Consider the following 12,934-nt stretch of genomic DNA (forward strand, 5'->3'; position numbering starts at 1 on the left):
TATATGCTAACTCTAAAACTCAGTATAGCAGCTGGTCTATGTATCATGTGGACAGGACATCAAACCAACTCATAATACCATAAATTTACTTGGAAAAACTAGAGTTCAGATATTCCGGTAATGAAAATATTTTGCTAAATAGACATACACACATACACTGGAATTTGTTTATTATGCTAACCTAATAATGTATGCACCAAACAGCAGATTTATAGATGATACCAACTTTAGTCACTCCTAATTCAATCGCATTTTTTTTAATAGAGGAAGCTGCTCATATGGAAAAACAACTAAATAATCCCAGTAGACATTTAATTAAACTAAAAACACCACATTTTTCTAAGTAAATCATTGTTACAAGTATTCCCAAGTACAAAGTATTGCACATAAATCATGAAAACTATTTGTTCATTCATTCAATAAATACTTGCACTACTTAATATGTGTCAAATGCAATGCTAAGTAAGCACCATGGGATTAGGAAGTAAGCAAAAGAGCCCTAACCTTGTAAATTCTTGCAGTATGGAATAGGGAGGATAAAGTACATATAATCACAAAGGTATGAGATAATAATCGCTGATCTAATTTAGACTGAATCTAATTTAGTGAGTCACACCAACATCTGAAGTAACATTTAAGTAAACTTGAAGAAGGAAAAGCCAGCCAGAGAAAAATCAAGGCAATTTAGAGCAGTGGTTAAATATGAGCTCCAAAGTTAGTCAATGGAGTTAATTCTAGGCTACACTATTTTTAATAGGTATGATTTGATCACATTATTAATCTGAGCCTCATTTAAAAAAGGGATAATAGTACTTTCATCATAAAGTTGTGAAACTTAAAAAAAAAAAGGGGTAATGCATTATTTCTTGATAAGCATAAAATAAATAATAGTTATTATGTTACTCTGAGGGAGAAAGGTCTAGTAAGTAAGTAGTACTTGGGGGAAAAAACATACAAATGGTGAAACGCAGTGAATAAAGGCAGAGGCAAATAGGAAACAAAGCATGAAGACTTTCTTTCACTGTGTTACCTATTTCAGAAGCCTAGCCACATGCAACTATTGAGCACTTGAGATGTGGCTAATCCGAACTGAAAGGTGCTATAACTGTAAAATACACACCAGATTTTGAATTACATGTTGAAATGATATTTAAGATATACTGGGTTAAATAAGGCATATTATTAAACTTAAAATATCCAAAAGGTAGAAGCAACACAAGTGTCCACCAACTGATGAAAAGATAAACAAAATGGGTTATGTACATGCAATGGAATATTAAGTGTTAAAAAGGAAGGAAATTCCCACACATGGAAGGATGGAAATTCTCAAATGCCACAACATGGATGAAACTTGAGGACATTATGCTAAGTGAAATAAGTCATCTCAAGAGGGCAAATACTTCAATTTCACACTTTTGTGAAATACATAATCAAACTCATAGAGACAGAAGGGAGAATGGCTGTTGCCAGGGGTTGGAGGAAGGAATGTAGAGTTACTGTTTTATAGTACAGTCTTAGTTTCACAAGATGAAAAGCGTTTTGGAGATGGATGATGGTGATGGCTGCACAAAAACGTCAGTGTCTTTTATTTAATGCCATTGAACTGCTCTTAAAATGGTTATGGTGGTAAGTTTTATGTTCTGCGCATATATATATATATATATATATATATATATTTTATCATTAATCTACAATTACATGATGAACATTATGTTTACTAGAGTCCCCCCTTCACCAAGTCCCCCCCACAAACCCCATTACAGTCACTGTCCATTAGCATAGTAAGATGTAGAATCACTACTTGTCTTCTCTGTGTTGCACAGCCCTCCCTGTGCCCCACCCCACTATACATGCTAATTGTAATACCCCCTTTCTTTTTCCCCACCCTTATACCTCCCTTCCCTCCCATCCTCCCCAATCCCTTTCCCTTTGGGAACTGTTAGTCCATTCTTGGGTTCTGTGATTCTGCTGCTGTTTTGTTCCTTCAGTTTTCCTTTGTTCTTATACTCCACATATGAGTGAGATCATTTGGTATTTGTCTTTCTCCACTTGGCTTATTTCACTGAGCATAATACCCTCTAGCTCCATCCATGTTGTTGCAAATAGTAGGATTTGCTTTTCTTCTTATGGCTGAGTAATATTCCCTTGTGTATATGTATCACATCTTCTTTATCCATTCATCTACTGATGGACACTCAGGTTGCTTCTATTGCTCGGTTATTGTAAATAGTGCTGCAATAAACATAGGGGTGCATATGTCTTTTTCAAACTGGACTGCTGCACTCTTAGGGTAAATTCCTGAAAGTGGAATTCCTGGGTCAAATGGTATTTCTACTTTGAGCATTCTGAGGAACCTCCATACTGCTTTCCATAGTGGTTGAACTAATTTACATTCCCACCAGCAGTGTAGGAGGGTTCCTCTTTCTCCACAAACTCGCCAACATTTGTTTTTGTCTTTTGGATGGTAGCCATCCTTACTGGTGTGAAGTGATATCTCACTGTGGTTTTAATTTGCATTTCTCTGATAACTAACGATGTGGAGCATCTTTTCATGTGTCTGTTGGCCATCTGAATTTCTTCTTTGGAGACGTGTCTGTTCAGCTCCTCTGCCCATTTTTTAATTGGATTATTTGCTTTTTTTGGTTGAGGTGCATGAGCTCTTTATATATTTTGGATGTCAACCCTTTATCGGATCTGTCATTTATGAATATATTCTCCCATACTGTAGGGTACCTTTTTGTTCTATTGATGGTGTCCTTTGCTGTACAGAAGTTTTTCAGCTTGATGTAGTCCCACTTGTTCATTTTTGCTTTTGTTTCCTTTGCCTGGGGAGATATGTTCATGAAGAAGTCGCTCATGTTTATGTCCAAGAGATTTTTGCAGATGTCTTTTTCTAAGTTTTATGGGTTCATGACTTACATTCAGGTATTTGATCCATTTCAAATTTACTTTTGTGTATGGGGTTAGACAGTGATCCAGTTTCATTCTCTAACATGTAGCTGTCCAGTTTTGCCAGCACCATCTGTTGAAGAGATTATTATTTCCCCATTGTATGTACATGGCTCCTTTATCATATATTAATTGACCATGTATGTTTGGGTTAATGTCTGGAGTCTATTCTGTTCCACTGGTCTGTGGCTCTATTCTTGTGCCAGTACCAAATTGTCTTGATTACTATGGCTTTGTAGTAGAGCTTGAAGTTGGGGAGCGAGAAACCCCCCAGTTTATTCTTCCTTATCAGGATTGCTTTGGCTATTCGGGGTCTTTGGTGTTTCCATATGAATTTTTGAACTATTTGTTCCAGTTTGTTGAGAAATGCTGTTGGTAATTTGATAGGGATTTCTTCAAATATTGCTTTGGGCAGGATGGCCATTTTGACGATATTAATTCTTCCTAGGCAAGAGCATGGGATGAGTTTCTATTTGTTAGTGTCCTCCTTAATTTCTCTTTAGAATGTCTTACAGTTTTTAGGGTATAGGTCTTTCACTTCCTTGGTTAGGTTTATTCCTAGGTATTTTATTCTTTTTGATGCAATTGTTTTCCTATGTTCTGTACATTTTACCACAATAAAAAAGGTAATTTCACATTTTATTTTTAATGGATATAACAAAATTAAATTACATATGTGGCTTGCACTATTTCTATTGGACAGCAATTGCTTAAGTCATGGTAAAATTTTTCTAACGAGAAGGGTTTTGAAGAACAGTGTAACAAGATCTAGAACAATAAGCCCAAAGGCAGAGGTCAGCAAACTTTCTGTAAAAGGCTGGACAGTAAATATTTTCAGCACTATGGGCCATTTGGCCTCTTCTGAAAGCAGCCACAGGTAATACACAGGTGAATAGGCATGGTGGATTTGGCCCAGTACAGTTTGCAGACCCCTGCCTTAAAACATTCACTGTAAGCAATAGTTCCTATCAGCTCAAACTGCTAAATTTTCAGAATTTTTGTGAGCCAGTTTCTTACTGGTAGCTTAAAATTTGCCACAGTGATGGTATTTACACCACAAAAATCAGCAAACACTACACATCAGTGCTGTTTTTCCTAAAGAACCAATTGATATTTACCAGCATACCACCAATTGCATACACAATTAATTTCTCTCCTATGCATTTACAATTATACTAGTTGTGAACCATTTTTGAAAATACAGATAGTCATTCAAATCATTTTCTGTGTTCTATGGTTGAGATGAAGATGCCCAGCTAAGAAAGGCTGTTCTAGAAGAATTATATTCCAGCAATGAAAAGCAAGCATGAACATCCTGAGGACAGGAAGCCATGATGTCATGTATATATTGCATTTAGTAAAGCATCAACAGCTGGTAATTATTATAAAATACATATTATTGTACATTATGGTCTAGATCCATTTGTAAACAAATATTTACTCAGTCCATTCTATATGCAAGGCTCAAGTAACACAATGGTGAAAAATCATAGATCCACTCTAGGAGAAGAAATAAGCATCAATCAAATATATCACATAAAAGTAGAATATACAATTATGACAAAAACAGGGTTCTCTGAGAAAATACAACATGAAATCCCAATGTAGTCTGGATAATCAGATACTTCTTTTGAGAAAGTGACCTTTACAGTGAGATTTACAGGATAAGTGGGAATGGGCAAGCTGCACAAGGCATTCCTGTTATCAAGAACAGACTGTAAAAAAATGCCTAAGGCAAGAAAAAATATAGTAACAGATCAAGGAACCAGAAAGTCAATATGGCAAGAGCCAAGTGACCAAGGAACAAAGAGGGCATCAGATTGGAGAGAGAAGCAGAACCCTATCGCACAGGCCTCATGGACACAATATGTAAGTCTAAGACCACGAGGGAACCATTAGTTTTATGTAAAGGGTAACATAATCTGATTAGCATTTTTCAGAGATTGCTCTAGGAATGAATAGGGGAAACAACACAGAAAAGTGGGGAGACTCACCAGTAGTCCACTATAATTTTTAGACAACAGGCAATGGCAGTTTAGTGGAGACAATCCTGAATCTTGTACTTAATCTATTATTCCATTGTAGCAATTTCTGGTCTCAGGACACCACTCTTACAAACTTGAAGCCCCAAAGTTTTTTTGTTTATATGGTTTATATCTATTGACATTTGCTATATTAAAAACTGAAACTGAGAAATCTTTATAAATGTTCATTTTAAAATAAAAATGAATTCATTGCAAGTTAACATAACATTCTTATAAAGCTGTAACTAGTATGAAGAGCAGTGCTATTTTAAATTTTTGAAAACCACTTTAGTCTCCTAAGAAAACAACTGGATTTTCACATCTGTTGCAATCCCACGTTATAGCTTCTGGGAAAGCACATCCTTTATTTTTGAGAGAATTAAGAGTTAAAAATGCAAGTAACATCTCAGATTATGAAAATAGTTTTGATATCATGGTCCTCCTAAAGGGGTCCATCCTTTATTTTTGAGAGAATTAAGAGTTAAAAATGCAAGTAACATCTCAGATTATGAAAATAGTTTTGATATCATGGTCCTCCTAAAAGGGTCCTGGGGACCCCCTCCAACCACATTGAGAACTGCCTGAAAGTCAAAGAAAGCCAAGTAACCACAAGGAAATACCACTTTGCAGCAACTGGGAAAGCTATAATCAAAGATAGACAGCGACAAGTGTTATGTAGAATCTGGAGTGACTGGAATCCTCATGCACTGTTGGTGGGAATATAAAATGGTACAGCCACTATGGAAAACAGTAGATCACTTTCTCACAGTTAAACATAAAGCTACCACATGACCAAATGCCACCTGTAGGTACACATTCAAGAAATAAGAAAAAAATGTATCCACCAAAAACTTTTTCCACAAAGGTGTATTTTCTCACAGAGGCATTATTCACAATGGTTAAAAAGTAGAAATAACCCAAATGCCCATCAACTGACTAATTAAAATGTGATATATATCCACATGATGGAATTAGTATTCAGCAATAAAAAGAAAGTACTGACACATGCTATAACATGGATGGCCCTTGAAAACATCAGGCTAAGTAAAAGGAGCAAGTCACGGGTTTTCAAAATCTGGTGTGTATTTTACACTCAGCACATTTCAAATCAGTCCAACATTTTAAGAGCTTAATAGATGGATGAGGTTGGTGGTACCAAGGTGGACAGTGCTGCTCTAGATCCAAACTATTTTAAATGTTTGTGCTAATGACCCTGAGGTACTATAAATTTCCTTATCAAGGAAAGGCTCAATTCTATTCAATACAATATTTATTTTATTCTGAGTATGTTAATACTTTTCTAGACGTTCCAAGTGATGAAGATTTTATAAAACTAGAATATACATTGCCTGAATATTTCAGTTAACTATTTCTATAATCCAGAAGGTTACAAAGTCCCAGGACAAGCTTATGAGAAGTCATATGGAAGCTTCCTTCCATTATCTGCACTAATTTTAGTCATACACACACACCCCTTTCTTCCAGACTTCATCTTGCTTGTTGACAGCTGGAAATCCTCAAACTGCTTGATATCAGATAATGAATAATTAATAGAAAACAATTTCAAACACAGGGATTTTGTGCCACTACACATTCATCTATTTTTATCTAGTTAGTTTTATTATAAAAACTATTAATGAAATCATCTTGGAACATACGTAAGTAAAGTTTATATTCTAACTACCTTTAAGTAGAAATTTTAAATATTACTCAACTAATTCTGAGTATGTAATGAAAAATAAATTTCATTTTAATTTCAAAATCAGTAAGTATAAGCTTTATTATTATAAGCCTCAATTTCAAACAAGCAACATTCACTCAATGCCAATGGTATTAAGGTATCCTGTTTCTGCCTGTTGGTTATATACACCCAGAAACCAAGGGAAAAATAGGAAAATTCATGACCAAAGTTTACTTATTGTGCAATTGACCCAGGAACTTTACTATAACTTCATCCAATCAATTATCAGAACATATTCTTACAAATACTATTTAAATATAATGTACTAAGAGAATTTGCATTGCATTGAAACACTTACTGAAAAAGTTTAAATTGCAGAAAATGGGATTGGCCTGATAGAAAGCATAGGCTCCAGTATTTTTGTTTAAGTCTCAGTACTTGCTTCAGTACTTTTGTTTAAGCCTCTTGCTTACCCTCTTTACCACTTAGGTAAGAATTTTCAGGACCAAGTTCTTCCCAGTTTTTTACTGAACATTTTTAATGGAATCTTAATGTCATTAAGTAGGTTTTAGTGACAAATTTTAATCTTTCAGCAAAGAATTTAAATCTAAAAAACCCTTTAAGAAAAAATGTTATGACAGATCTTTTCTGTGCTTCAAGTAGAATTTTATAAATCATCTGACTGCTTTTCCTATTCTTACATTTTTCTGTATGTGCTTCCTTAACAGAGCCTATGGGTAGTGTAACTTGTCTTCAGGTTCTTGATGCAGTAGTGAGCTTGCATTTTTATCATGTTTTCTGCAACAGAAAGAATTTATCAAAATCAAAATTCGACTGCCATCAGATAAAACTATTTCACAAGGCTTTAAATTTATCTATTAAAATTTTAATTTGGTTACAGTGGACTAAAATTAAAACTGTCACAAAACTTAAAACACTAATTCCACCATTACAAAAAGTAAAAAAAAAAAACGTCACAGATATATCATAAACTGACCTAAAGGAGTTTTCTATTTATAAAATACCAACTTCCTAATTTTTACAGTAAAATGCTGAAAATGCACCCAAGATGGAGACATGAAGTAGAAATCCTAGAAAGAAGATCCAAGGGCTTCAAAAGCTAATATTGCTTACACAACTACTAGAATATCTAAAATGGAAAAGACTGACACTATCAAATGTTAGGAGAGATGTGGAGCAACAGGAACTCTGACACACCATCTTTTAAAGGGATTTTAAAATGGTACAAGCACAGTTTTAAAAGTTTCTTATAAAACCAAACCTACAGCTACCCTATAACCCAGTCATTCCACTTCAAAGTATTTAACATGAGTGAGAAAAGCATTTGTCCAACAAAAAGATTTGTACAAGAGTGTTGGTTGCAACTAACCTGAAACAGCTCAGGTGACCCTCAGGAGAATGGATAAAATATACACATACATGAAAGACAACTGCCATCAGAAGGAAGAAACTACTAATACACACAAGAATGAATCTCAAAAACATTATGCAAATGTTTTACCCGAAAAAAGCTTTACCCGAAAATAGTGCACACTACTTAATCTCACTTATGTGAAGTTCTAGAATAGGCAAAACTAATCCATAGTGAAAAAAATCAAAACAGTGGTTGATGGAGGGAAGAGTGACTGGAGTGATTGGAAAAGGGCAAGAGGGAACTTTGTAATCAATTACAAAGTTCTACACCTGAAAAAAACTTTGGATTACACAGGTGTATGTATTTGTGAAAACTCACGGAATGGCAACCTGTGCTGACCAATGCATGTCAAATTTACCTTAAAAAAATAAAAAACCTGAGCTCAGGTTAATGATATGCTGAAGTGCTTTTAAAGGTAATGTACTGGTATTTGCAGCTTGCTTTGAAATTCAACCAAAAAATAAAAAATGGTTTATTATTTATCAAAAAATGATAAACGGTTGTGTGACAGAGCAAATACTAATTGTATTTGACTGCTAATTGTAGGTGACTGATACATGGGTGTTCATAGTACAATTCTTACCACTTTCCTGTATGTTGGGATATATACGTGTTCATTCAGCAGATGGTTAAATTTCTCACTCGACGCTATACATTGCACCTACTGTTTCACAACACATATCACCTTTCGAACTATATAAACCAATATACCAATCCCAATGGGGAAGCTTACAGGTGTATTTCAGGAATTACTGTTTCCTCATTAAACTGTTCACATTGTTTGAGATGGTCAGAGATCAAGTTAACAAAACGATGGAAAATATCCTGGGATGTACATTCAACAATAAGCTAAAGCAATTTGTTAAATTTTTCAAGATTTTTCAAGTAAATTATTTGGTATTTTCTTCCATAAACCCAAATTCGTACTCTTTAATTCGACTGCAACCGCTAATACCTGAAAAACGTAGCTACCATCCCTCTAAAATCAAACAAAAAACCTCCCCAATGGTTGACATCTAAGGGACAATAAATACACCAAAAAGATAACACCATGTCATCAATGAAAACCATCCACCTTTGTCTTTAACCCTAGTACTATTACCTAAAATGCGGCTCAAATCAATTTCGACGTCATAGCTTTTTTCTTAAAGACTGCAAGGTAGGAATGAGTTCAGCCCCCAAAAACGCGCGGAACTATATGTACACGTGCTCCTCACCCCCAAAATCTACCTTAACCCGCAGGCAGGTAAAACAATGGGCACGCCCCCCCAACCCGCCCCCCACCCCCGCCACATACATATCCTTCTCTTTTCCTGAGACAAAACCGCAGACTAGGCTAAGCGAACCCTCTCCCCCAGCCCAGCCTCCACCCGGCCCGAGCCGGCGGAGGGTCCCTTTCCTTTGTGAGGAGCAGGAGGGAGGCGGCTGGGGGCGGGGAGCTGCGGGAGGCGGCGGGTGGTCGGTGGACGCCAGAGCATGAGCAAGGCGCGGAGAGAAGCTGCGTCGGTGCGTCCCACAAACAGGCCGCGCTGCCCCGCCACTAACCTCTGCGGCGCCCCAAGTAGCAAACCCACGGACTCGGGTGTGATCTGACGGGATGAGACCCAGGACAATGACCTGGGCACCACCTCCCAGGCCCGGCCCTTCCCCAAACCATCTCCACCGGCTGAGGGCGGAGGTCGTGCCGCCACCCCCACCGCGGCCAGAGCCCGGGACAGCCCTCACCTGCTGGACCGAGCTGTTCTCGGGCACAGCGAACTCCTCCTTCTCCTTCGGGGTCTTTACTGTGACTTTCATGATCTTGGGCTCCGCGGAGGGAGACGCCGCAGGGGCGCCGGCACCTTCGGCCGCGGCGGCGCTGTCCTGGGAGTTCGGAGGGCCGCCGCTTTCACCACTCTCGGCCATGGCGGCGGCGGCGGCGGTGACTCAGGCGCGCAGGAGGACGGCGAGCGAGGGGAGCCAGGAGACGCCAGAGCCGGCCGGCCTGGGCAGCGCAGAATACGGGGCACGCCGCCTCAGGGACAACGAATGCAGGGCCGCCCTGGCGGGCGAGGGGCCGCGGAGCTCGGGGTTGGCTCCGGCGCAGGGCCGGGTTGGGCGCTCGGCAGCCGCCGGGTGTTCAGACGCCTCTCGGTCGCAGCGACATCCGCAACCGCCGCCGCTTCCGCCTCTTGCCCCTCCCCCCACGCCCGTCCGCCGGGTCCGCGCGGGGCACGCCGGGTAACGCGGCTGGCGGCATCGCCGAGTCATTCCCGGCCGGCGCCGCTTTGGGGGTACGAGTGCTTTTCTTTCCCCCTCTCGCTCCATAGGCGCGGCCAGAGTGCGGGACTAAAAGCAAAGTGGGCCAGGGTAGGTCAGTTCATTTTTCACCACCTTCACCGTAAAGTAAGCCCATGGTCTCGGGGAGGCACTGTAACGGCGCAGTGGGATGACGTCACGGAGCGAAATTACTAGAAAGGTGGCTTGACCACTGGGCGCAGCGACCACGGATGCGCCTGCGCGCCGGAGGCCGGCAGTGTCTCCTGCCCCTCTTCCACGTACTTGTCGGTGGCCTTGGTCACGGCTTCGGGCGGCCTTCCGGTGCGAGCTCCGCGTACCCCTGTGGGAGGAGGGTGTGTGAGGAATGCGGCGGGGCGTTTCGTGGTTATTTTGATGTCCTTAGGTATTAGGTACTCGGACGACTTAAAATGCTTGATTTTACTATGGAGTGCGCGGGGGTTGGACCGTAAGTTAATGGAATGACCCTTTTCATAAGAGGAAAATGGAGCACACCCCTGTAGCCACCCTGCGCAATCCCACGGAGTCATTGCTCCAGGGCCAGGGCTTCCTGCTCGCAGTCAGCCCAGTCTGATCTGGCGATCAGGCCACCTGTGGTGTCAGTGGCCTTCGCTCCCACCTTCACAGCCATGCGCGGTTCTGTGTGAACACTATCCCTCCAAATGTACGGGGCAAAACGGTGCCCAAGGAGCGTGCCAACCCAACTGGAGCTAGTTTAATGTAGCTCAGGTTTTCAATTTATTTCCTAATACCAAATTAGGTTTCTACTACATTGCAGACTTTAGGTGGCATTAAAGGTAATTTTCAAAAATTATTTTCAATGTCATACTAATAAGCAGGAAGTGAATTATTTTCCCCCCGAGAATTCTCAATTTGAAATGACATCATCGTTTGCCATTTAAAGATGACTTGCAAGAAATATAGAACCCAGGACATTAATTTTATTAGTATTGCACAAGTGGAAACCCTGAAAGCCCGCGATGACCCAAATGTGCCGGCACATTCTGTGTTTGTGTTTTTAAACAATGCAACTCTGTTCTGGGAGTAAATACTATTGGATGAAGACTAATTTTTAGCAGAAGTTTTGAATGTAAATTGCAATATAGACATCATTTGATATCAGCTAAATTTCTGACAGCATTGTTGAGTAACGTGAAGAAATTACACAAAGCTGTCTGCTGAAGGATAAACCTCTGCTGAAGAATGACTTCTTACCTATGTCTAGATGTGAGGTATTCACTCCTCAAGGTAGAAAGTTCCAGTATTGGACAACCAATCATTTTTCTCTAACCCGCACTTATGAAAGTGCTCTGTAGTTATGTGTCCACATTAATTTGTAAAAAATTCTGATGTATATGCACAATTTATGAAGCAATACAATTTTTCTGTGAGAATATATGATAGTTATTCATTATGACATTTTTAGAAATATTCCTACCTTTCAAAGAACTACTAGAGGTGGGGGTTTAGATCAGGGAACCACAAACGTTCAGGAAAGACTAGATAGTAAATATGTTAGGCTTTGCAGGCATACATTCTCTGTCTCAAATACTCAGCTTTGTTCTCGTAGCACAAGCAACTATAGATCATTCAGACAAGAATAAGTGTGGATGTGTTCCAATAAAACTACTAAGAAAAACAGGCATAGGATTTGATTTGAACCACAGATCTAGATGTCTATTTGAGACATTTTCTTCTGAGTGATTTTATTAAATGGTCAGTCTGGAGAAGAATAATGAGAGCATATTTCATTCGTTCTACAAACATGAACTGAACACAATGGCCAAATACTGTGTTGGGCGTACAAAGACAAATAAGACTCAGTCTTTAACCCCCAAAAACTTAAGAGGTTAGTTGGATGGGAGGTTAAGGTGCAGGAATATAAGCAGTGACGTGCTGGTAAATATTTAATAACCAACTCTCTAGAAAACAAGCTTTGATTTATGGCATTTGTCAATTTCCTTGGTGTAAATACTTGCAAAATGGCCAGTCAGTGGTCCTTTTGCTCACAAAATTCCTGAAACATCACCTGTTCTCATAAGCTAATGTGAGCAAGCTCTAACTAGATAGCTCCTTTTATTCACATGGGGGAAGAATTCTTCCGGACAAACTAAGTTGATTCAATCAACAAGTAGTTATTGAGCAGCCTTTAGTCCTGTGTCCAGGAACTTCTGTTAACTTAAACACGTTTAGTATGTGTGTTGCCAAATAAGTGGCGTGATACAAATAACACGCATTCATCATGTTATCCCACCATTCAAAATCCATCATAGGCTCCAGGCTGCCCTTTACTTGATTTCTTAATTTGAAATTTATATAACAATTTTTTTAAATTCTTAAATTAATAACTTCTTAACTAGAAATTCAAAACCTTCCACAACTAACTCCTGTTCTGGCTTTCAAGCTTCACTCCTGTTCTCTATAGATACTCTCCACTGCAATCAATATGGTTTTTTTTCAATCTCCAGCAGCACTTGTACATCATACATTTCTCACCTCTGATCATTCCTTCAAGTCATTACACCCCCACATTGTGCTCATTATTGCTGCCTCCTCTCTAAAGGCTTC

The 12,934-nt window shown here is 39.2% G+C and overlaps 1 protein-coding gene across 2 annotated transcripts in view; it reads right to left on the reverse strand.

The window, feature by feature from the left end:
• Positions 1 to 10,220, reverse strand: part of UBQLN1 (ubiquilin 1) — a 46,666-nt gene extending 36,446 nt beyond the window's left edge. The window contains exon 1 of one of the 2 annotated variants that reach the window (XM_037023525.2): positions 9,815 to 10,220. In XM_037023525.2, coding sequence (XP_036879420.2) covers positions 9,815 to 9,994 — 180 coding nt within the window. In that variant the 5' untranslated portion in view covers positions 9,995 to 10,220. The remainder of the gene's footprint in view (positions 1 to 9,814) is intronic. The other variant, XM_073228709.1, reaches the window with a different exon arrangement.
• Positions 10,221 to 12,934: the final 2,714 nt, after the last annotated feature.

This window comes from Manis javanica, chromosome 2 (assembly GCF_040802235.1).
Source record: "Manis javanica isolate MJ-LG chromosome 2, MJ_LKY, whole genome shotgun sequence".
Taxonomy (NCBI): Eukaryota; Metazoa; Chordata; class Mammalia; order Pholidota; family Manidae; genus Manis; species Manis javanica.